General features: G+C 46.4%; 3 protein-coding genes across 4 annotated transcripts in view; 1 reads left to right on the top strand and 2 right to left on the bottom strand.

Moving 5' to 3' along the window:
* Window positions 1-2,446, bottom strand: part of CFAP57 (cilia and flagella associated protein 57) — a 55,696-nt gene extending 53,250 nt beyond the window's left edge. The window contains exons 1-2 of the mRNA XM_070404965.1: window positions 2,287-2,446; window positions 1,927-2,100 (exon numbers count right to left, since the gene is read on the bottom strand). Of these exons, the coding sequence (XP_070261066.1) occupies window positions 1,927-2,083 (157 nt within the window). The 5' untranslated portion in view covers window positions 2,084-2,100; window positions 2,287-2,446. The remainder of the gene's footprint in view (window positions 1-1,926; window positions 2,101-2,286) is intronic.
* An 80-nt stretch (window positions 2,447-2,526) lies between these two features.
* On the top strand, window positions 2,527-9,015 carry EBNA1BP2 (EBNA1 binding protein 2). The gene is made up of 9 exons (XM_070404964.1): window positions 2,527-2,766; window positions 2,855-2,938; window positions 3,172-3,341; window positions 3,925-4,048; window positions 5,122-5,211; window positions 6,560-6,635; window positions 6,859-6,952; window positions 8,495-8,657; window positions 8,790-9,015. The coding sequence occupies exons 1-9, from the start codon at window positions 2,701-2,703 to the stop codon at window positions 8,838-8,840; spliced, it is 918 nt and encodes a 305-aa protein (XP_070261065.1). The 5' UTR covers window positions 2,527-2,700; the 3' UTR covers window positions 8,841-9,015.
* Window positions 9,016-14,461: 5,446 nt separating this feature from the next.
* Window positions 14,462-23,583, bottom strand: CFAP144 (cilia and flagella associated protein 144). Of its 2 annotated transcripts, none has more exons than XM_070404967.1 (4): window positions 23,363-23,583; window positions 20,527-20,586; window positions 17,896-17,999; window positions 14,462-14,656 (listed from the first exon to the last, which is right to left on the bottom strand). In XM_070404967.1, the coding sequence occupies exons 1-4, from the start codon at window positions 23,493-23,495 to the stop codon at window positions 14,546-14,548; spliced, it is 408 nt and encodes a 135-aa protein (XP_070261068.1). In that variant the 5' UTR covers window positions 23,496-23,583; the 3' UTR covers window positions 14,462-14,545. The 2 variants fall into 2 exon arrangements, with proteins under 2 accessions (XP_070261068.1, XP_070261069.1); XM_070404968.1 differs by having other exon boundaries at window positions 14,614-14,689.
* Window positions 23,584-23,651: the final 68 nt, after the last annotated feature.

The raw sequence follows: 23,651 nt of genomic DNA on the forward strand, positions 1-23,651 counted from the left end.
TATGGCTAAGATCTCTTTCTCACTTAATAGCAACTCCATCCTTCTGCTTAATCAGGCCAGAAATCTTGCTTCTTCTTTTTCTCTTCCACCCTACACCTGGTTTCTGAGAAAATCTGTTACCTCCACTTTCAAAATATATCCAGGATTTGATCTCTTCTCACCATTCCTGTTACCTACAACCTGCTCCTTGACACCATTTTCTCTCACCTGGATTGTAGCAATAGTTTCTCAACTGGTCTCCTGCTCCCTCCCTTGTCCCTCCTTAAAGCTATTCTCTACCCAGTGGTCAAAATGAACCTGTTGAAATGTAAGTCAGATGATGCTACTCTCTCTGCTCAGAATCCCCCCATGACTTCTCATTTCACTCAGAGTAAGAGCCTATGACCTACAAAGCCCTATGTGATGTTGCTCCCCATTCCTTCTCTGCCTCACCTCTCGCTCCCTGTTCCTCCATTCCCTCCACTCCAGCCACACTGACTTCCTTGCTATTCTCCTAACACACTAAGCACCCTCCTAACTCAGAGCCTCAAAGGTGAAAGACAAAAGTATAAAGCATAAAGGAGATAATATAGGAGAATATATTCATAAGCTTGAGTTAGGGAACAATTCCTGAAGAAGACACAAAAAGGAAAATGTTGATGAACTTCATTAAAACGAAGAATTTCTGTCCATCAAGATGCCATAAGGAGGGAGAAAACACAAGCCCCAAACTGGGAGACATTATTTGCAATACATAAGATTGGTATAAAGAATATAGAAAGTGTGCCCAAAAGTCAATAAGAAAATTATCCCCCCCCCCAAAAAAAGAAAATTACCCAAAAACTCCCATACAAAAAAAAATGGGTAAAAGAGATGAATAAGGCATTTCATAGGAAACTAAATAGAAATTGCCCATAAGCATGTGAAAAAAATTCATCCTCATTAGTAATAGAGAAATATAACACTAAAAACAATAAGATACCCTTTCTCAATCACTAGATTAGCAAAAAAATAGAAATTTGGATAATACCAAGTGTCAGTGAGGTTGTGGAGGAATGGCAAGTCTCATGTACTCCTGGTGGGACTGTAAATTGGTACTACCACATTGCCCAGTAATTTTTGTCCTGGCTGTGTGCCCTGAAGAATCTCTGCACAAGTGGACAAGCATATATGAATGCAATAAATTTTATGCTAGCATGATTTGTAATACCAAAAAACTGTTGTTTCCCAAAAAGTCCATTAACACTGGAATGGATAGATATACTTGAGACATTAGATTCATAGATGTAGCAATAAAATGAACTCAAGATGCATGTAATATTCAGGATCTCAAAAGCCTGATGTTGAACAACAGAAGCAAGTCATCGAACACACATACTATGATTCCATTTATATAAAGTTAGTAAATAGCAAACACAAAACTATATCTTACATGGGGCTACACATATATGGTCATACTATATGCAACAAAGAGCAGAAAAGGAAATAAGTGATTAAGTTGTGGAAATCATGTACATCATCAATGAACAAAAACAATGTAACATTATACAAATAGTTATATTTGTGACTTGGGATAAAATCTCCAGTGTCTTCATCACACATGAATTCAAAAGGTGCTGGATTGAGGGTGGTGTGCTCTAGAAAACTGTGTTAGACAACTCAAAAATTGGCCTAGGTGATGACAAAAACAATGATATTGGAGAAGCATGAAAAGGGACTTGTTAAAATAATTTTTCATTAAATCACAGTGAAAAAGTGCTTTTAAATTAATATTCTTTTACATGTGATATTTGCATGTAATGCAAGTAGACATGTATTTCGTCTACAGTTAGAGAACTATACGTTTATGGGAGTTGGCCAGAAAACTTTCCTTTTAATCTTCATGTTGGAATTATGAGGTTATTTTTGCCACATAAGGTTAATGTGTCAGGATGGAAAGGGTTTTACCTGGAATGAATTTTTGCCATTTCTGATCCATATTGTACTTTACACAGTAATTCCCTGAAGGAAATATAATGATCTGTTCGTCGAAGAAGAATATATTGTTGGCCACGTGGGATCGAAGACCAAAAGCATGCAGCGACTGTGCTACCACGGTCGACATGGTCCCTGGCCAGAGTTCTGTGAAGACCCAGCGCAGCAGGTGAGCGTGGAGAAGCGTATCGCCCCGCCCCGGACATGCCCATGCCCTTGCCCCTGCCCCTGCCCCGCCCCCAGAGTCCTGCTGGGTTGCATCCCCCCCCCGCCCCCCATACACACACCCCCTCGCCCTCCCACCCCCGGCCCGCCAGCACCCCTCAAACCCACCGCGGCTTAGTTTCTCCCCTTTCCTTTGAGCCTTCGCGGCTTCCTGCTCCTCCGGACGACCCCCGGGTACCCCCTCCCACCTTACGCTTCTCCTCCAAGTCACCAGACCACTAGTGTATCTAGGGGTAGTTTTCCTACGGATCCCAAGCCACTCGGGCACTCTCCGACGCCGGAGCGGTTCCTATAGCAACGGAAAACCGGAAGTGAAGGTCCGCGACCGGAAGCGGAAGTCTGATCTAGAAGTTCTGCGCTGCGGTGTGTAGGGGCCGCTGGAGCGGTTCTCCTCCACGTGGAGCCGCGGAGTGAGGGTAGGGGGCTGAAGGCAGGCGGCAGCGGAGGCTGGCGCCCTCTTCCCGCCGCACGGGCCTGGGCCTCCCCGGACCTCTGGAAGGTGCTGCACGTGCGTGCTGCGAGATGGACACCCCCCTGCCCTCCGGCTCGGACTCGGATTCTGAGGAATCTCTTGTCACAGACAGAGAGGTAAGTGTCAGCCGCGCTCGCGTGGCTGGGCGAGGGGGGAGAGGGACGTCCTTCCTCCCCTGGTACTGACGCCGATCGTGCCCTGCAGTTGCAGGACGCGTTTTCCAAAGGGCTTCTGAAGCCAGGCCTCAATGTCGTGCTTGAGGGTCCGAAAAAAGCCGTGAACGACGTGGTGAGCTCGGGCGCCGAGTCGGGGTACCGGGGCGTGAGCTGAGCGCAAGGAACGGTTATGCTTGGGTGGCTGAGTTCTTGTCCTGGGAAGGAGGCAGCCTGTGCGTTGTCAGGAGGGTCGGTTACGCGTTGGGGTGTGGGGGTTAGCAATTTGCCCGTGGGCCTAGCACCCTGGGCTTGGGAGAGACATCGTAAGGGTTCCCTTCTTAGGGGCTCATGGTCTGAATTTTTTAGAATGGCCTGAAGCAGTGTTTGGCAGAATTCAAGCGGGATCTGGAATGGGTTGAAAGGCTTGATGTCACCCTCGGTCCGGTGCCGGAAATCAGTGGACCTCAGTCAACACCTCAGAACAAGGACCAGAAAGCTGTCGATCCCGAAGATGACTTCCAGCGGGAGATGAGCTTGTATGTTTGTTTTCAAATGTGGGAGAAGTTGTGGTCCCTGTGCTACCGGGGGAGGGGAGAATGGTGAGCCTGTGCTCCGCAGAGGTTACCGAAAGGGTAGGAGCCGGGAGGAAGTCTGCTTTTGACTAAAAAGAGCTAAAGTTGTGTGTGTGGTGGTGGTGGGGGGCGGGGGGCACGGGCGGGTTTGCCTGTGTGCCTATTCAATTATTAGAACAAACGTTTTCTTATGGAAGGTCCTTATATAGACTTTTGTAGTGACTCCATAAGAATTCATAATGAGTTTGTAAATCGATAGGTGCTTTTAGAGCGGTCATTCTCTGAAACTACTGATTTATTTTCAGCAGTACTCCTCGCCTCCCTCTTTATTATCCCCCCCCCCCTTTTAAAAGAGTGTACAGTTAAGTTTCTTCCAGATGCCAAGTTAATGAGGTTTTATTACAGGTTTTGTCTGTGTGTGTCTTCTTGCTGGTGGAGGTCAGATGTTGAGGGTCCGTCTGACCTTGGGTCACTCACGAAACGGAGTGAGAAGGAATGTAAGGGCTCTGCTGCCTGGCTTATTTCACACTTTGTCCTATACCCTCAGCTACCGCCAGGCCCAGGCTGCAGTGCTTGCAGTGTTACCTCGGCTCCATCAGCTCAAAGTCCCTACTAAGCGGCCCACTGATTATTTCGCAGAGATGGCTAAGTCTGATCAGCAGATGCAGAAGGTAAGAAACAGAGGAGATGTTTTTTCCTGGAAAGCTGAGGCTTTGGACTTTTAAATATATTTACCTGGCTAATCTCCTATAATGTTTAAAAGAAGAGTAAACCTAATTATAGGGAACTGATGGTCAGAGGACAATTATTATCTCTATTGTCTACTTCAGACTCATGCCAGTCACCACCAATTAGATAAGTATAAGGACTACTTTTTCCTAATTTAAACAACTAAGGGGAGGAAAAGTACAGGAAGAAATGAGGTCCATTTCCTAGCTGGCATGATCATGGCATGGTGCGTAGAAAAATTACAGATCTTGTCCTGCTTTTGCTAGGGGGGAGTGCTGCAACTTGTAGACAGTTCATTTTCTCTGGGCTTCAGTTTTCGCTTCTGTAAAATGAGGGATTCATATATGGCTCAGATGCAGTATAATTTAGGGTTAGGTAGAACGGGGCCTTGTTTGACTTTGGGAGGAAAAGAATTGCCAAAATTTAGTTCAAGATGAATTGAATAATTCCCTTAGGGGTCAAGCCGGATTTTAGGGAGCTGTTGTCTTGGAGGTACTTAGGGAAACCAATCTAGAGACGAGCTCAGACACATCTCTGTACATTCACACTGACAGCTGCTCATCCTTTAACTGGGATGTGTATGTTTGATAGAAAAGGCTACGTGCCTGATATCTGTTGGTGTTTTTATGTATATGGTATATTGGAGAAGGGAACTAGGGCTGCATGCTGTTTTAACAGTCGGTAGACAGTAGGGATGGGCAGAAGTTAGTTTCTCTTGGCAAAGCTGTAAGCAGGCAGTTTTGTATAATGGAGCAAATGGCACACCAGGAGTGGGACGGTTGCTTTCAAGTTCTTGCTTCCCCACTGATACATTCGGTATCCTGGGCAAAGTGCTCAGTCTTTGGGCTGCATTGTCCTCATGTGTAAAACCCAGGTCTTGGAATAGATTATTTACAAGGTTTCTCTGAGCTCTATCGTTTGCAGATCAAGGAATATCTGTTTCCTGCTCCAGGGCACCCAAAAGAGCAGTCATCCCAGATTTAAATAACATAAGCTGACACATTTTGTGTTTTAGATTCGACAAAAGCTGCAGGCTAAACAGGTCGCCATGGAGAAGTCAGAAAAGGCTAAGCAACTTCGAGCACTTAGGAAATACGGAAAGAAGGTAAGAAGGAAAGTGGCAGGGGATAGAATGATGCCGAGTGTGTGTGTCAGGTCAGATTGCCGCAGTCTGATTTGGTTCCATGACCTGTATGTGTTAGATCTTGTGTTATATATATATTTTTAATATATTTTTATTGATTTGAAAGAGGGAGAGGGAGAGAGATAGAAACATCAATGATGAGAGAGAATCATTGATCAGCTGCCTTCTGCACGCCCCCTACTGGGGTAGGGGACCAAGCTGCAATCTAGGTATGTGCCCTTGACTGGAATTGAACCTGGGACCCTTCAGTCCACAGGCGGATGCTCTATCCACTGAGCCAAACCGGTTAGGGCTTGTGTTTGTTATCTCATAGTCGGGGGTGGGTGGGTTGTGGTGCTAGTGTTCATGAGCACAGTCAGGGTGTTGCCAAGGGTAGTGTGGTAACTGTAGCAAGTCATTTATCTCTCCAGTTTGCACTTTTATACAGTGAAGAGTTGGGGGGTCCAGACCAGTGGTTTCCAAACCCAATCTCACAGCAGAATCACTGGGAAAATTTTTCAAAACAGATTTCTAGGTTTTAGTATCTAGGAATCTGTGTATGTTTTCTTCCCTTCCCCCAAGAAACTCTCAGCTGATCACTGGCCTACATGATTGTGAAGTCCTTGAAGAAATCATATGGATTGTCATTCGGTCAGAAAAAGCAAATGGCACCTGCGAGTTTGAACTATGACTACCTTGAGTTCTAATGTAAAACCAGAGCAGGCATACCATGGAACTTTTTTTTTTGTTTTTCTTCTTTATTTCATGGTCACTTAAAGAAGATGATAGGAATTAAAGTTAGAGGTGTGGGAAGAAATGTGTGAGGAGATTCAGCATGGGTGTTAAGACTTTGTCCATATTTTGTACATAAACATGATTTGGGGTGTTGAGCTGCTCTCCTTGGGAATCATGTCACTGGTAGATCCTCAGTGGAGTAACTATAGAGGGTAGATTAGCATCCTGTCCTTTGCACATGGGCAGCTGTGGATTTAGTACATTGAGCTGGTGGTCGATGGCTGAGATCAGCTCAAAAACATGGGCAATTGGTTTAACACAAATTATCAAAAGCAAGGAAGAACTTAGGCCAGTTAGCTCACTCTTTCTAATTTGAGGAATCTGAGGGTACTAGTTCCGAACTGGGGATGATTTTGCCTCCCAGGGGTTTTGGGCAGTGTTGGAGACATTTTTGGTTGCATCTTGATGGGGAGTGTGCAGCTGCATCTGGTGGGTAGAGGATGGGGAGGCTGCTAAACATCCCACAGTGACCTGGGTGGCCTGTCTTGCTGTGATGGTTTGGAGTGGGTGTAACAGGCCTATGTCCATGTCCCAGGTGCAAACAGAGGTTCTTCAGAAGAGGCAGCGGGAGAAAGCTCACATGATGAATGCCATTAAGAAATACCAGAAAGGTCAGTATTTCTCTCTCCTAAGGATACAGGGGGCAGGGTCCCTGCTAATTCTGACACCCAGTGTTCTGGAGAATTGATTAATTTGGAGCTATTGGACGTAGGGTTTGGGAAGGGTGTGGGGAACAAGATGTGCCTCTTAAAATCCAGTAAGCGGCAATCTTCTTTTGAAGTTTAAGCTTTTCTTAAAATGCGATGGCACTAATCAAATACAGTTCACTCCTAGGCTTCTCTGACAAACTGGATTTCCTTGACGGAGATCAGAAACCTGTTGCACGGGGCTCGAAGGAAGGAGCTAAAGGCCAGCAGATGAAGAAAGGGTATGAAGTGTTTGTTTTGTTTCGTTTTGTGGTGTGTGCTGGGCAACAGTTCGCGAGTATAGGGGCTGCCATAGGAGCAGCTGCAGGGTTCAGAGCGTGGCACTGCTGCCTGGGACCCAGTCTTACCAGGCTATGTGATGGTCCTTTCAGCCATATCAGTCTTTGAAGATTAAAGTAAAATGACTTAAGGATTTGGCACATTTGAGTGAATGTTTAATAAAACAGTGTGATGGTTAAGAGTACGGTTAAGAGTTCAGATCCAAACTCTGCCCCTCATTGGGAGGGTAGCTGTCATCAAGTTACTTTATTTTTTTTAAGTGTTAATTTCCTCTTCTATGAAAAGGAGAAAATTGTATGTGCCTCATGCTGTTATAAAGATTAAAAGGGATAATGTTGGCCATTATTATTATTACTTTTAGTTCACTTATGCATTCCTGGACACCAGGCCCACGGTGATGATCCTGGAGGAGGATCCCACCTGAGCTTAGTCTGAAAGATGAATAAGAATTAACCAGAATAGGAGAGGCTCTGATTTGGGGAATACGGAAGAACACGGATGAGCAAAAGCTTAGAGATGAGGACAGCAGGCTGGCCTGTGAGGAGCAGCAAGCATTTGGTATCACTGGGAGTACAGTGTGAGACAAGGAGTGGCAAGACGTAGCTGGAGGGGACCCGGCCAAGTCACAGAGGCAGAGATTGTCTTGTTGAGAAGCCTGGGTTTTAGCCAATAGGCAGCGGGGAGACGATGATGGGCTTTCCTCAAAAAATGTGCAGGTCATAGTCACATTTTATTTTATTGTTGAAAGTATTACAGATATCCCCCATAGTCATGTTTTTTTAAAAAAAAATTATTGTGGTTCTTGTGTAAATGATAGTCTTGAGAGAGGCAGGAAAATTAATTAGGGACCATTGAAGTCCAGATGAGCAATGATAATGACCTGAAAGTAGTCATGGGAGTAGGGAAGGGATAATAGATTGAAGGAATATTCAAGAGCTCAATTAGCAGGACTCGGTAATTGAACTGGGTGTAGAGAGTGAAAGAAGGAAGAATCAAGGCTGACTCCCAGGTTTTAGTTCACCTTTGATTTAGTCTGGTGTCTGGGTGGATGGCAGTACCACCACCCTCTTAGGCATATGCACAGGAGGCGAAACCAGCCTAGGAAGGGAAAGAAGTGATTTTGGAATGCTGAATCTGAGATTCCTGCGGGATGACCAGTTTTAAGATTTATTACATTTGAATGTTAACTGCATGTATATATCCCCGAGAGGAGTAGAAACAAATGAGGATGATTTAGCAAGATTTGGTTAAAATAGAAAGCTTTAAAGCTTTCCTGGTCCTTGCTTTGTTTTCCTGCTCTGGTGGTTAAACCTGTAAATAGATGAGCTTGCCTGGGGAGTTTGTTGAGTGGGAATGTAGGGCTAAGGATGAGATTCTAGGGGACAGTAGTATCTACTTACAAAATACTGAGGGTGTTGTTGGGGCATAAGATTCATCAGGATTTGCAGGGCTGAGGGTAACTTGTAAAACCACTTTTTCCCCAGTCCCAATGCCAAACGACGCTATAAAAACCAGAAGTTTGGGTTTGGTGGTAAGAAGAAAGGCAGCAAGTGGAACACTCGTGAGAGCTACGATGATGTATCCAGCTTCCGGGCCAAGAAAGCTCATGGCAAGGGCCTCAAGAGGCCTGGAAAGAAAGGATCAAATGTAAGTGAGCCTGGGGACCAGGTGAGGGGCCGGACTCACACCCACCCTCTCCATTCCTTTTCCTGTGCATCCTGATCATGGGCAGAAGGCCAGGCTGCCATGTGACCACATGTGGTGTTTCTTTTTCTCTAGAAGAGACCTGGGAAACGGACAAGAGAGAAAATGAAGAGCAGGGCACGCTAAGCAGCATCTCCAAGAAAAAGGATGAAGACTTGGGATTTCACAATACAGTTGGGTCCCTTTTTGTAAAAAAATTTGCAATAAACAAAAATATTACCAAAGAAGCATAAACCCTTGGGTGAAAACACAGTTAAGACTAAAAGATTTAGAAGTTACTTTTACATATTAAATAATACCTCTATTTATTGATAATTTAGACGTTGAGTCCAAGTTGTCTTCTTTTTATGATTGATGAAGGTTTAACACCCATCCATCCTCCCAAATAGTTGCATCATGATTTGAGATAAATCAGTTATCAGTGTTTATATCATTAATATCCTTTAGCAATCACTGGAGAGCTAGATGAGCTATGATAATATTTCCTTTGTGGTACAGTTTTTGTTTTTTTCTTGGGCTGTCACCTTGTTTTTTGTGTGTGAACTAAATTTTCCTTCTATATTGTTAACTTCTTTCTAGACGTTTCATTTTACCCATATAATTTTCCGCTGTAACCCAGGTCTGTCTGTCATACAGCTGTCACCTTATCCCTTTTTAGACCTTCTAGGTTGAATCCACTGGATCCCGTACTCTCCTGTGTCTTAGGCCTCCTTTTGCTCTGTACCGTTTTCTAGTATCTTTCTAAGAAAGGGAATGTGGGAGGTGAATTTCCTACCTCTTTGCATGACTTGAGTTGCCTTTAACTTGGTGGGTATGCCTTTCCCTGAAGATGTTGTAGGCACGCTTCTTTGTCCCGTAGCTCCAGTGTTGCCACTGAGAAGCCCATGCCCTTCCAGTCCTCATTCTTGTCTCTGGAAGTGTTCACCCTGTCATCTGAATGCCATCGGCCATGCCTTGGTGGCGCCTTTGAATAGGGTGTTTGGAAGAATGTGCACTTTTTCGTTCTGGTAAATTTCCTCAAGGATTGCTTCCCCCTGTTTTCTTCTCATTTTGCAATTTCTGTTAGTCAAATGTTGAAATCTAAGTGTGTGTTTATATTTAAATTCTCCTTTGGGGGAAGATTTCTTTGATTCTTTTTTAAAAATATATATTTTATTGATTTTTTACAGAGAGGAAGGGAGAGGGATAGTTAGAAGTATTGATGAGAGAGAAACATCGATCAGCTGCCTCCTGCACACCTCCTACTGGGGATGTGCCCGAAACCAAGGTACATGCCCTTGACCGGAATCGAACCTGGGACCTTTCAGTCTGCAGGCCAAAGCTCTGTCCACTGAGCCAAACCGGTTGGGGCTGATTCTTTTTTTCTGATCATTTTATTGAATACTTACTTTAGCATTCATTTTCAGTTTATACCCAAGAGTTCTTTACTTCTAATTGACTCTTTCTCACATCATTTTACTCTCATTCTCTAGATGTGGTTTCCAGTCATCTCTCTCAGAAGATGAGTTATAGTTTTGGTTTTGAAAAGAGGCTTCTTCTGTTCCCTTCATTCTATTACCTTGGGATTCCCTGAACCCCTCTCTGTGCATTTGTGTTTCCCTTTTCATGTTGAGTTTCTAGTGTTGGGGTCCAACCCCAGCAGGTCCAGGGGTTCCCAAAGGTGTGGACGGAGTCGGTGAAGAAGGAATGACACGGAGACAGCCGGAGACAGCGTTCAGTTGATCGGCAGCCTAGCCAGGTTCTATCTTTATTGTCCTGTTACATCTGTATTTATACCAGTTGATTTTAATCCTATCCATTCTATTCCAAAGGTTAGGGCGTTTTGTTAATCTAGTTCCGTTGAGTTTAATCCTGTCTAGGTTAATCTCTGTGTTCCATTATAAGGGCTATTCCAAGGTCACTGCTCTACTGATAAGCTACAAGGAAGTGACTGAAGGAGATTATCCTACCCAGTAAAGATTATGTCCTCCCAGCCTCGATGCTTGCCTTCCCTGGGACTTCCCTGTGTCAGTGGGTCTCCAGGGGTATAGGCTTTGGTGCTTTCCCTGGTGGGCAGACCCCTGGGGATGTGGGCCCAACAAGTCCCAAATTTATTGCTAACAGTCTTAGTCCAAGTTCTTCATAAGTAGTACATGGTATTTCTGTAACACTAGGGGGTTTCACTGATTTATTCTCTTCCTTAGTCCTGTTAATCCTTAACTCCAGGGAAAAAATCCCCACCTGGGGAAACAACCTTTCTCAGAGAGGTGACCTTGGTTAAAACACATAGCGCTAAGGAGGGGAGCAAACATAAAGAACATAGGTTCTTCTTTTCACAAAGCATTTCACAAAGGTAAGGCCAAAAGTAAGTTATTACTGCTATATACATTTCGGCCCTCAAAGTGTAATCAAGGTGCAGGCACTGTCATTCCTCATGTTCTTTAGAATATCACCTTCATGCAATGCAAGGTAGCAACCTAGCAGTCCCCAGGACAGGCTGTTCTTGGTTTGTTCAGTTCCAATATCCATGGGTTTCAGTTATCAAGTGCAATTAAGTAATAGCTTTTCAACAACACTGTTCAAATTTCAGTTGTCAAAGTATTGTTAACTGTGAGAACTTGCAGAAAGCAGTAACTTCTATTAGCCTTTCAGTCCCAAATCACTTCATGAATTACAGATGAGATGCATAACGATTACAAAGTCTAGGTGATTGGTCACCGCACGGACAAGCAATGTGTGGAATTGTGTTGCCTCTGTTTTGCCCAGCAATGAACCTACATGGCATTTTACAAAAGTAGATAATTGAGAGAATTGATGAATGAAGATGAAAGTGCAGTAAAGAAGTGGAAAGTGATAAGGCTAGAAGCAAAATTTGAAAAGCATGCAAATGGAGTTGAAGTCAGCCGAGGTGGGCGTGGTGACACTGCTGTCATTCCAGAGTAGCTGTGCAGCAAGCGCTGGGGGACATAATGAGGAAGGCGATGAAGGTGTCCCAGAAATAGCGACACTGGAAAAATCTCATGGAAGGGACTCTAGGAGATACTTGGTCACATTGAAAATAAAAATGATAAGATGTTGGAAACCAAATGTAGAAACAAGCAAGGCAATTTGCTGGCGAGTAGAAATGATGCCTGCTCCATGTCACGTACAACAAAAAAAAAAGGCAAGCACTTTTTTTTACAAGAAACATTTGATCCTCAATGTTTTATGTTTTCGTTACGCATTTAACAAGATGTTTAATAGTTCAACAAAAATTGAAAAATTTATTCATCATGAATATATTTTGAGGAAAGCATAAAAAGTGGATTAATTGATATGTAAAGAGGTGAGGCTATTCGTGATCCAGTGTAAATTGTAAGAGTATGTTCCAGATTCTTTTCATTATAACGTCCTTAGCTCTGAAAGTGAAAGTGCTGCTCCTGCTTGTGTTTCTTTAAATAGAGCAGCCACATTTCACCTTCCCAATATCACCAGAGAGAGAGAGAGAGAGAGAGAGAACTTACTTTGTTCACCGGCTTCTCTAAAAAGACATAGCCTTCCCTTTGCACAGTAGGGCAGGTCCACGAAGTGACCACTTGCTGGAACCATGCAAAGTGATCTTAATGAATTTTGACAACATTTTTTTAAATGTTGGGGGTTGTGCAAGGAGCTTCCATGCTTCTCTGGGCTCACCACCCTCCCAGCACCACGAAGCGTTGGCAAACACATAGAAGCCCTGTAGTTAGCAGGGTTTATGGAGGATTCGCCATGTAGGCACGACTGATTAAATCATGACCATTAGTGAGAAAGTCAATCTTCAACCCTTAGTCTCTCCTCAGAAGTTGGTGGTGGGACTGAGAGTCCCAAGGTTCTAAGCAAGGCTTAGTCCTGCTGGTGAGCAGCCCCCATTTCGGATCTACCTAGAGAGGCTGCCAAGGGTCAACTCGTTACAACAAAAGCATTCCTGTCACTGCTAATACATAGGAGACTGCTGGGGACTTAGGAGCTCTGTGTTATGAACCAGAGAAAGGAAATATCTTTCTATGAAACCATGCCACCCCCTGGTGTTTGACCATGGATCCCTTAGAGCAGAGATTTTCAACCAGTGCCCTTCAAGAATTTTTAAAACATGCAATACCTATTTCCCTTAGTCAGTGGTTCTCAACCTTCTTGCCCTTTAAATAGTTCCTCATGTTGTGACCCAACCATAAAATTTTCGTTGCTACTTCATAACTAATGTTGCTACTGTTATGAATCGTAATGTAAATATCTGATATGCAGGATGGTCTTAGGCGACCCCTGTGAAAGGGTCGTTCGACCGCCAAAGGGGTCGCGACCCACAGGTTGAGAACCGCTGCCTTAGGTTGTCAAATTAAAAAATGAAAACAGTCAACACACCAATAGCTGCCTGGTGTAAATGAATCAAAATTATACCTATTTTTTGTCAGATTGGAAAAAATCTTTTTTGGTGTGCTGCAGAATTTTAGTAGTTTGTGTGTGCCATGAGGTGAATAATTTTGAAAATTGCTGCCTTACAGCAAAAGGATCTTGTCACATTTCTAGATCACCACACAGGCATTAAGAATTAGCCTGGTCCATGATATTGTATGAAGATGTCTCCCGGGAGAGGCCTCGCAGCTTTGCGGGCTTTCACTCGGCAGCGTGAGGCTCCCAGCGCAGGAGTGATTTCAGCAGCAGATGGCTTCACCCTTCCAGCAGCCAAGTGGGAGAGAGACACAGCGCCTCGCTCTGAAACTGCAGCATAATTACGGCCTGGGCAGGGAGGGAGCATGGAGCCTCCGTGTCCTCCCTGGGTGTACCCCTACCCCAACACCTCCCTGTTCCCAGACTGGCCGTTCCCTGGCTCTTCTAAAGGATCTTAGTGGGTCCGCGTGGGGGTCTTTTCTTTAGAGCTGTTCTATTTTTCCAGAGAGGATTCCATTAGCTTCAAACCCTGAGCAAAAATGCAGGGTTTTTTTGAATCCGTAGGTGTGAGCTACGGATTCAACCTTCCCTCTCAGATTTTCATACCTCCTTCCTACTCTGCTTTCCTTAGTTCCCTGATGCTGGGCTTTCCCCATTTCTCTAAGAATGACCCTCCAGCCTGGGAGATGTTACCTGCCTGGATGCTGGTGTGTGTGGGGTGGGCCTACCGGTGAGCAGCCCCCATTTCAGATCTATCGAGAGGCTGCCAAGAGTCACCTCACCAACATCCACGGTCATTTCCCTGCTTCACACCCGCCTGTCTAAGGGTCCAAGGAGGACTGGGGTGTGGGCTCTGGGCTGAGAGGTGTCCCCTTTAGCTTGCACCCTCTTTCACCAGCGTTCTAGCTCCCCATCAGTGTTCTTGGTTACCAGTGCTCTCTCTCTGTTATGGATTCATACTTTCGGTATCTCTTTATTTTCTTTACTAGGGTCTGGGGAGGCAGAGGAGGTATTTTTGCAGTTAGTTTTCCATCTTTTTTTTTTTTTTAATATATTTTATTGATTTTTTACAGAGAGGAAGGGAGAGAGATAGAGAGTTAGAAACATCGATGAGAGAGAAACGTCGGTCAGCTGCCTCCTGCACATCTCCTACTGGGGATGTGCCCACAACCCAGGTACATGCCCTTGACCGGAATCGAACTTGGGACCTTTCAGTCCGCAGGCCGACGCTCTATCCACTGAGCCAAACCGGTTTCGGCAGTTTTCCATCTTTAATGGAACTTCTCTGACTAGTTTATAAGGGTAAGGACTTGAACCAGTGGACATGGGCAGAAAGGAAAAAGGTGAGACTGGATAGGAGAAGGTTAGGCTTTCAAGGAAGGACCTTTATTTATTTGGGCGGCACACACTTTGCACACGGAAGGTGGGCAGACACCACTGCTGGCGAACTACTTGTGGCGATCGTCTTCTCCCAAGCTCCACATTTTAGACTTGTACAGAGTGATGTCACTGTAGACCGCGAAGTGATTCAGCCTGGCGTCATCGCGTTCCGGGCTGACCTAGACAGGAGAATGTAAGTGTCGGAAAGCAGCCTGTGGGGAGGGGGAAGACTTGGGTTTAAAGCTGACGGGCCTGGACTTGAATCAAGGTCCACTCTGCTGATGCCCACCCCCTGCTTCTTTTCCTTGCGAAACCCAGTTTGTGAAATGAAGACAACCCTGACACCAAAAGAGATGCAGGATGGAGTGAGAATATCCTGCAAAGCTGCTGCCCTCCTCTTCCCACTGCCCAAGCTGGAGGCCTATGGACTCTTCCCCCGCGCCCCCCTCCGTCCCCGGAACGTGAGCTCCAGGGGGGCAGGTGCTGTTTGTTTTAGTCACTGCTTATTCCTGCACCTAGAACAGTAAGCAGCACACACTAGGGACTCTGCACATATTTGTGAATGAACGAATGAATGTGTTGTAATTACACAGAGGACTGAGTGAGAGTGAGAACTCTGGCATGTAAATGTAAATGGTATAGAAGCTCCACTGCAATTAACCTCACGGACACACATTCAGCACAAGTTACTAGACCAGAGGCTGAGCGGTATTCACTGAGTGTGCTTTCCCCGTGTCCTATATTGGGGTGGGAGTTCTCTTCCTGTGCAGGCTGAGGTCCTGCCAGGGGGCAGGGAGCCCTAAGTGAATTTGGGGCAGATCAAGCCTTTTGTGCCCTCTAGCGCGTCACTCTGAAACTCCAGCGTAATTAACTTTATGTTTGCACAAATGGATGTCATGGGATTGGGGTATACTTTCTCACTATGACACTGGCGCCATCTTGTGGCAGTGCCTCCGGTTTATAATGATGAACACATTTAGCTTACTCGCAGAGCCTTCGCAACTCCATGGTGGAGACCTGATGCGAGGGCCCCCGCAATCAGTTATCTGCAAGGCCGAAGGGGGTTGAGCCAGGGCAGGCTGGCCACAGCAGTCACACTAGTGACTGTCACTGCATGGTGAGCCTGCTGTGAGATGTGCTTGTCAAAGATACATTTCCACATGCACACTTTGTACCCAGGGGAGCCAGGCCTTTATCTTTAAAAAACAACAACAAAGAACAATGAGCTAAATTACTGTGCTTTGTAATATTTTTAGAAGTTGCAAAATTATCTAACTTGGATGATTTTTAATTCGCCTTCTTTCCTTCACAATCCTCCTTTTATTCACTATACGTGAACTCCTCCCTGTCTACATGCCCACATCCTCCCCTACTTCCCTTTGAACATTTGTCTCTTTCCCAGCCTCTCCCTCTAGACTCAGCTCCTCTGTGAAAGTGGTGGGGCTCCCGCTGGAACCCTCACCCTGTCTCCCAAAGTCTCCTCTCTCCGAGGTGAGGCCCCCGTGTCTGAAGAGGAGCTGCTGCAAGGGCGCAGCTATTAGCTCTCTCCTCACCGGCCGAACGGACTTACGGAGACACCCATCCCATGCCCGTGCAGTCGTCCTGCGGCAGAGCCACTAGCCCCAGGCTGGAGTGTGGAAACAGTGGAGAAGCCAGGCCCCCATATAGAAATAGGAGGACTGGGAAGGGGGAGTTGGAGGGGAGGGTGTGCACTACATAGTTATTCAGTGGACAGAGACAACCAGAAATAAGCCAAGGGGCAGGGGAAGCACCTGACAGCTCGCGGTGGGGCCATGTGCCTTCTTTTCTCTTCTTCACTGACAGCATAGCCCATCGTTATTGAGCACTTACCTGTGCTAGGTACTCTCCTAGCAGGTTATATACATTTCTGGTTAATCCTCACAACAAACCTTTAAGTATTGATATTTTTATCCCCATTTGATAGTAAATAAATGGAGTTTCAGAGTTTCAGTTCACACAGCTAGAAAGTGGTGGGGCTGGGATTTGAACTCAGGCTGTCTGGCTCCAGAGCCACCACGTAACATTGAATTGAGTTGAGCTGTAATAGCAGGAGGCACAGGGTGCTGCAGAAGCACAGGGGGCAGTGCCCAACTCTGCCAGTGGGGGGCAGAAATCCCTTAGTGGGGCTTCATGGAAGAGGCGACTCCAGAGCTGTGTCGGAGGATGAGCAGGACTTCCCCAAGGAGCAGTGGCTGGGGGCCCGGAGCTGGGCTGCAGGAGCAGCACATGTGGAGATACAGGGCATGTAAGCTCGTGGCACCTTCGAGGCCATGAAGGAAGTTCCAATACAGCTGTGGAACATCCTGCCACCCACAAAATATACAGATGCACTAAAATCCTAGTGTTAAAAAACACAACATTTAGGGGGAAATGTAGAAGAAAAATTAGTTGTTTTGTAACTCAGGATGTTGAAGGTTTTCCTAAGCCAGGCACAAAACCCAGGAACCATCATACAAAACACTGGCACACTGCCCCCTTAAAAACCAAAACCTCTAGGTGATGGAGACAGAAGCGGAGTTAAAAGACAAGACTGGCAGAAAGTTCTTCGAGATGTCTATTTAAAAGTCCTTAGTTACAGAAGCCCTGTATCATTTAGGGTGATGACGGGCTACAGGCTCCTTGTAGGCAGTGGGACCTTTCAATCCAATGAGGTGAGTACTGTTGCTATCATTCCCACACTACAGGGAAGGGGGCAGAACTTAGAGGTGTTAAGTCACATGGCCAAGACCAGCCTACTAATCACTGGTAGAGCAAATCCAGGCGGTCTGTTCTCAGCAACCTTTGTGCAATCAACACTTACCCAGTGAAAGGGTTAAAGAGAATAAAACGGGGCAGAGAAAACGGATTGTGCTTAGCAGATATCTTGCAGAAAGCTTGCAGCCTTGAACACCACATAGCCTGATAACAGCCAGACATCTGGCACAGGGAGGAGCCAAGGACGGACCGGACCCTCACGTCAGCAGAATGGCTTGCAGCCAGCAAGGACTAATAAAAACCTTTCTCTCCCTTCTGTCTCCACCTATTCCTTTCTCAGACTCAGCCCACCTGTGCCCAGGTGCCTGGCATAAAATTTCTGTTGATACATGATGGCCTCAAGTCATAGGTGCATGACCCCGGCCCCCTCCGAACCTTTCACACAGGACTTACTATGTGGCAGGCACTGTTTTTGCACCTTACAAATCCTACCTCATTTATTCCTCATAACCTTGAGATATATCCTGTAATATCTCCAGTTTACACGGAGAAAACTGAGTTATTTTAGCTCGGTCACTTACTCAGCGTCACACGGCTAGCAAATGGTAGCCAGAGTTCGAAACCAGGCATCAGGTCCGTACTCTGCTCTCTCAGCCCCCAACCTCTGTTGTCTCCGAGCTTCCTAAGTAAAGGAGACACTTACCAAGGGCTCTGAGAACCACCCAATTTCTTGGCTTTCAGTCTGTGGCTCTGGATACTTCTTCCTGGGCTCCTGGGCAGTGTGGTGAATAAGATTCAGAAACCTGTCTGGAGGATGGGGCATGAGTTAGAAAGTCAGTCTTTGGGAACGACACCTGGTCCTGTGCCCTTTTTACTCTGGACACTTCCTTCCTTAGAGGCAGAGCACCTGGGCTCGGAGGCTTGCTTGGGCCTCATGCCAAGGGTGTCTGGTTCCTCCGTTCATTTTTCAACAAATGTATGTTCAGCACAAACTGTGCCAGGCATTGTCTGGGCCCTGGAGGGAGAGCAGAGTGAGACAGACATGGTCCCTGCTCTCTTGGAGCCCCGAGTCTAGGAGAGGGGACAGGGGACACATGTACAAGTATACAAACCCAACGGTGGCAAACAATGAGGTGAACTGTGAAGAAGGGGGCAAAGGGGCACACAGAGGTCAGCTGGCTAAGCCCACAGGATCTTCAGAGGACGCCTCTCTGGATGTCAAGCAGGAGCCAGCCCTGAGCAAGAGGCAGAGGGAAAGTACACCGCTGCCGGCATGAGAACAAAGGCCTGAGGCGTGAATGAGTTTGGACACTGTAGCTGTGGCCCAAAGAGTGAGGAGGAGGGCTGTAAGAAGTCAAGTCAGCCCTGGCTGGTGGCTCAGCGGTTAGAGTGTCAGCCCACAGACCGAAGGGGCGTGGGTTCAATTTCCAGGGTCAAGGGTACGTACCTCAGTTGCAGGTGCGGGAGGCAACCAATGGACGTGTCTCTTTCTCTCCCCCTCTTCCCTCCCTTCCACTCTCTCTAGAAATTAATGGGGGAAAAATATCCTCCAGTGAGGATTGCAAAACAAAAAACAAAAAAGGTCAAATCCTTTTGTATTGAAATAAGTCTGGCTGCCAACTCCAGGTATATTTGTAGCTCCACAGCTTAAGGACTCAAAGAATTTTTATTTTTAATTCAGACCTTATCAAATCTCAATTTGAGAGAGGCAGTTTGACATCAGGAAGAAACTGGGGTTTTTAGTGGGACATTCTGGATCTTCTATTATTCGCTTGTCAAGGGGTTTAACTTCCCTGGGTCTCACTTTGCTCATCTGTAGAATGGGAGGCAAATACCCACTTCAGCGAGGTGACTGAGAATGGACTGAAGGGGTGTGACTGAAGGGCCTGTGCATCCGATCAAGCTTGTCCTTAGCATGAGGGAGCTAGTAATGAACTTCGGCCTGGCTTTCAAGACCTCACTGCCTTTTATTTTTCTTATTGCTACAAGTCCCCAGCTCCTGTCCTTTACCTAGGCTGGTGTCTTCACTATAGATAAGAACCGTACCTTTTTAATTATGCTCTTTTGATAGTTCACTTGACTTGTCTGTCTCCACTCTGGCGTGTGATCATTCATGCTCCCCCCACCCCACCCCTCCCACCCCTCCTGCATGTCCTACATCCTTTCTCCATCGTGTTCCACTCTAAGAACATAGAGGGGAAGGAGAACAGCTTTCCATAAAACACTTCTCTTCCCTCATTCTCACACATGGCCAGCGTCCACCTATATATTGTGGCCCTGCCACACTACTCATAGTTCTAGGGCCATGGTGGTGTCTCTCGTTTCTGTGCCTTTCCATGTAACTTGGAATGTCTTTCCTCCTCGCCCTGTGCCACGTCCTTTAAGAAGACTTTCCAAAACTCCACTGCCTGACTTAGGCACCTGTTTTCTATGCTGCTGCCATCCCAGTCCTGGTCTCTAATCTATCTGTCTCTTCTTCACTATGGTATGAGATCTCCTCCCCAGCCCCATCACACAGTACTATCACATAGTGACTATTACTTAGTAATGATGAAAATAGTGACATGCATCTACAATTACTGATCACCATGTACCAGATACTGTTCTAAACACTTGAAGTATTTTGTTTAATCCTCACAACAACCCTAAGAGATAAGCTCAGGGAGGTATAAAAATCTTGCCCAGGCCCTGGTCTGGTAGCTCAGTTGGTTAGTGTGGTCCTGGTACTCCAAGGTTGTGAGTTCGACCACCGGTCAGGGAACATACAAGAATCAACCAAGGAATGCATAAATAAGTGGAACAACAAATCAATGTCTCTCTCTCTCTCTCTCTCTCTCTCCCTCTCTCTCTCTCTCCCCCTCCCTCCCTTCCTCCCCCCTCCCTCCCCTCCTCCCCCCTCCCTCCCTTCCTCCCTCCTTCTTTCTCCTCCCTCCCTCCCTCCCTCTCCTCTCCTTCCTCCCTTCCTCTCTCTCTTCCTAAAATAAAAAATAAAAAATAAAATCTTGTCCAAAGTCACACAGTTCATGAGCGGCAAAACCAGGATTTGAATTAAGTATGATTCCAAAATTTGTGTTTACAACAGCTAATGTTTGATGAATGAATGAATGCAATGTTACGGCCATTAGAAACATGTTTGTTGGCTTGAAAGTGAATAAACTGGAACTATGGTGGAATATGTCCATCTCTATGAGCTTGGATAGCATGAGCCCAGTTTTCAGATGATCAAAGCAGAGGACTGTTATTTGCTCCAAGATGAGACTCCCCTGAGAGGACTGTGCAGCCATCTGCCTGTCTTTGTTCTATGTCAGTGGTGTTCTCAAACCCCAGGACCTACCATCTGCAGGTTCCTCCAGGTTATCATGCCAAGACATGGGCTTTCTGGTGATTGTGTGAACTAGAGAGAAAATAGCATCATAAGTTCACGTTAAAACACTAATCCTTGCCCTTTCTAAGATCCGCAGTAGGCCAGACACCCACTTAGTATTTTCTCAGTGACTGTCACATGTCAGGTATGGTGCTGGACATGAGGGAATAAGGCCCTCAAGGACCTCATAGTCTAGAATGTCACTGTCCAGTTCCGTGGCCATCAGCCACATGTGGCTACTTGAATTTGAATACTTCAGTACAATTAAAAATTAATTCCTAAGTCACACTAGGCACATTCCAAATGCTCAATAGCACATGTGGCTGAGGGCTACCATTTTGGGCAGCGCATTTTCATCACTTCAGACCATTCTCTTGGACAACATCATTGTTCGGGGATGCAGACACACCCTTCAGCCAAACAAGGTTAGACAGAGAGTGAGACCACATGGTAATAGAGGCACAGAATCCATAGACATCTACTCAGCTGGTAGCTACTGGTGCCCTGGAGACAGGGAAGGTTCCCATACGCCCTGAGCTCCCATTCTAGTTGTGGTGATATATACAAATAAACCATTTCAGGCAAATCCAGGTAAGATGCTGAGCAATAAAGCAGGTTCTGTGGGTAGAGAGTTGGGGGTGGGGTGGGGATGGGAGATACATTAAAGCAGAGTCCTGCATAAAGTGAGGGATTGTGCTGGGTGAGGACATGGGAGGAATCCGAGAGTGACCCTGGTGACTTTGAGAAACATGTAAAAGGCCAGAGTAATTCAAGAGGAGGGAGCGAGGTAGGGAGAGGGAGGAAATGAGCAGAGGCCAGAAGGAACCAGTGGCCTCCAAAGTGATTTTATCTCAAACTCCTGAGCCTACATCCCTATGTTATCAGCATATTAACAAAGCATAATTTCTTTTTTTCCACATAAAAGTAAACATAAATACAAGTTCTAATATTTTCTCACTCCACCGCAATGGACCATATTCATCATGTTTTCAAGGGGCAGAGTTAGGAGAGCAATGCTTTCCCTAGAAAGCTTGGAGGCTGCCGAGGGATTATTTAAATTGTTGGAATGGACCAAACTTAAACAAAATTGGACATTAATTTGTTATCCTGAATTTAGTGGTTAGGGACTCCACTGGAAAACCAGGTTAAAGTGTAAGAAAAGTGAAGACCTTAGATTTTGTGTGTGTGTGTGCATGCACACATACATACATACATACACACACACACACGCTGGGTAACTATGTGAGGAGATGACTATGCTACTTAGATTGCCTGTTGTAATCATTTCACTATGTATATCAAAACATAATGTAATATGCCTTAAGTATATACAATTTTAAAGTTAAAAATGACATTACATTTTTCTCTATGAATCTGGGCTGCAGTGGACTAGAGTTAATTTAGTCTAGAAGTTGGGGTAGAAGTTCAGGAAGAAGGAACAATTTTTATGAAGGTAAAGAGGTTGGGAATGACTGGATTTGTTAGGAAACCCATTTATTTAGACGATGGGAGAGAAGGGAGCATGTGGCTGGTGCAGAGCAGGCACTGAAATATTTCTCAAAGGAAGAGTGCATGGGTGGGGAGGGGAGTGAGGATGAAGCTGGGGGCAACAGAGCCAGATCCACAGATCAGTTCAAACCTCAGCTCAGAAGCTGTGGGGCCAGTGAGGCTCCTGCAGAGGGATGGGGGGGGGGGGGGGGGGGGGGGGAATCAAATTAGCGTTTTAGCATAGCTCTCTAGCCAGCAGTGTCAAGGTTGGAGGTGAGGGGGGCTTGGAAGAAAAGAGTAGTTAGGAGCCCAGCAGAGCAGCCCAGGCAGGAGTGAGGAGGCTCTGTTGAGGCCTGGGGATGAGCATGGAGAGAGGCAGACGGAGGCACTATTTAGAGGGCAGAACGAAGTGAGGAGAGGTGAGATGTCTCCATGTGCACCATGGTGTGTTTCACTGAGGAAGGAACAGGGGAAGGGGCAGGTGAAAGAAATGTTAATAACCAGGACTGTGAGGACTGAGATGAGGAGTGAGGGAGAGAGTGATGGAGGATGACTCCTAGGCTTCTAACTTGGGGGAGCAAACGGTTGTGGTGACTTGTGCTAAGACAGGATATCCTGGAGTAACAGCAGGTAGGGAGGGGGTGCAGGATGTGCCTATTTGGGGAACTGGTGGATTGGAGGCACCCATGGGTTGTCCAGGGGAAGGGGGAGCTGGGAAGTCTGGGGCTCCATTTGAGCCTCAATGGCATTCAGGGGGAGGTGATGTTACAGGACCACCCAAGGAATGTGCAAAGTGAAGGTAGGGCCATTTTATCCAGGGGACACTATGGGCCCTGAGTCTACTACCCTTGAACTTTCCAAAAGCCTAAGGCAATTGAGAAACCTGGAAAAAACACAAAACCCCTCAAACTTCTGCTCATTAAAAACAAACCAAAATTACAGGCAAAACAAAATACAGAAAACCCTGCCAAATAGAATACTTCAAAAACAAAATTATAAAAAGCCTTTCAACTTTTTTACAACAAAAATATTTCATCATGACTATTTAGACACATCTAATATATCTGATGCGATGTGGGGGGAGACACCCCGACCCCTCTTCCCAGCCAGAAGTCCCAACTCCGGAAGTTTAGGCGTGGGGGGCGGGGTGGGGGGGGATGGGAGTCAGAGAAGGCCTCTCCCACGGTGCTCCGCCCCAACCCCGCCTCCCCCTGACCTGCACCGGGCGGCTCCTCCTCCCCGCCCCCCACACCCCGTACTCCCGGCCTCCTCCCAGCGCCCCCCTTTCCCCTTCCTCAACTCCGCGGCACCCCCTCACCCTTGCGCAGGGGATTCACGTGATACTCCGGATAGAGTTTCTGGGTTCGTAACTCTTTGAGGTACAATTCCCGCAAGATCTGGTTGTGACGCACCTCATCTAGCATCACCTTTCCCTTCTGGTGTCCGGCCATGGCCTTGGCCCGGCTGGGTCTGGCCCGGCTTCCTCTCACCGCCCCCCGAGGCTCGCCCGCCGCCCTCGGGCACGCAGTCCCGGCTGTCTCCAAGGCAACAGCGTCCTGGACGCTCCGCCCGCCCCGCCTCCCGGAATCTCCCCAAGCCCCGCCCCC

The sequence above is a fragment of the Myotis yumanensis genome, unplaced genomic scaffold (genome assembly GCF_028538775.1).
Source record: "Myotis yumanensis isolate MYYU_CA2020_CCGP unplaced genomic scaffold, mMyoYum1.0.hap1 SCAF_2, whole genome shotgun sequence".
Lineage (NCBI taxonomy): Eukaryota > Metazoa > Chordata > Mammalia > Chiroptera > Vespertilionidae > Myotis > Myotis yumanensis.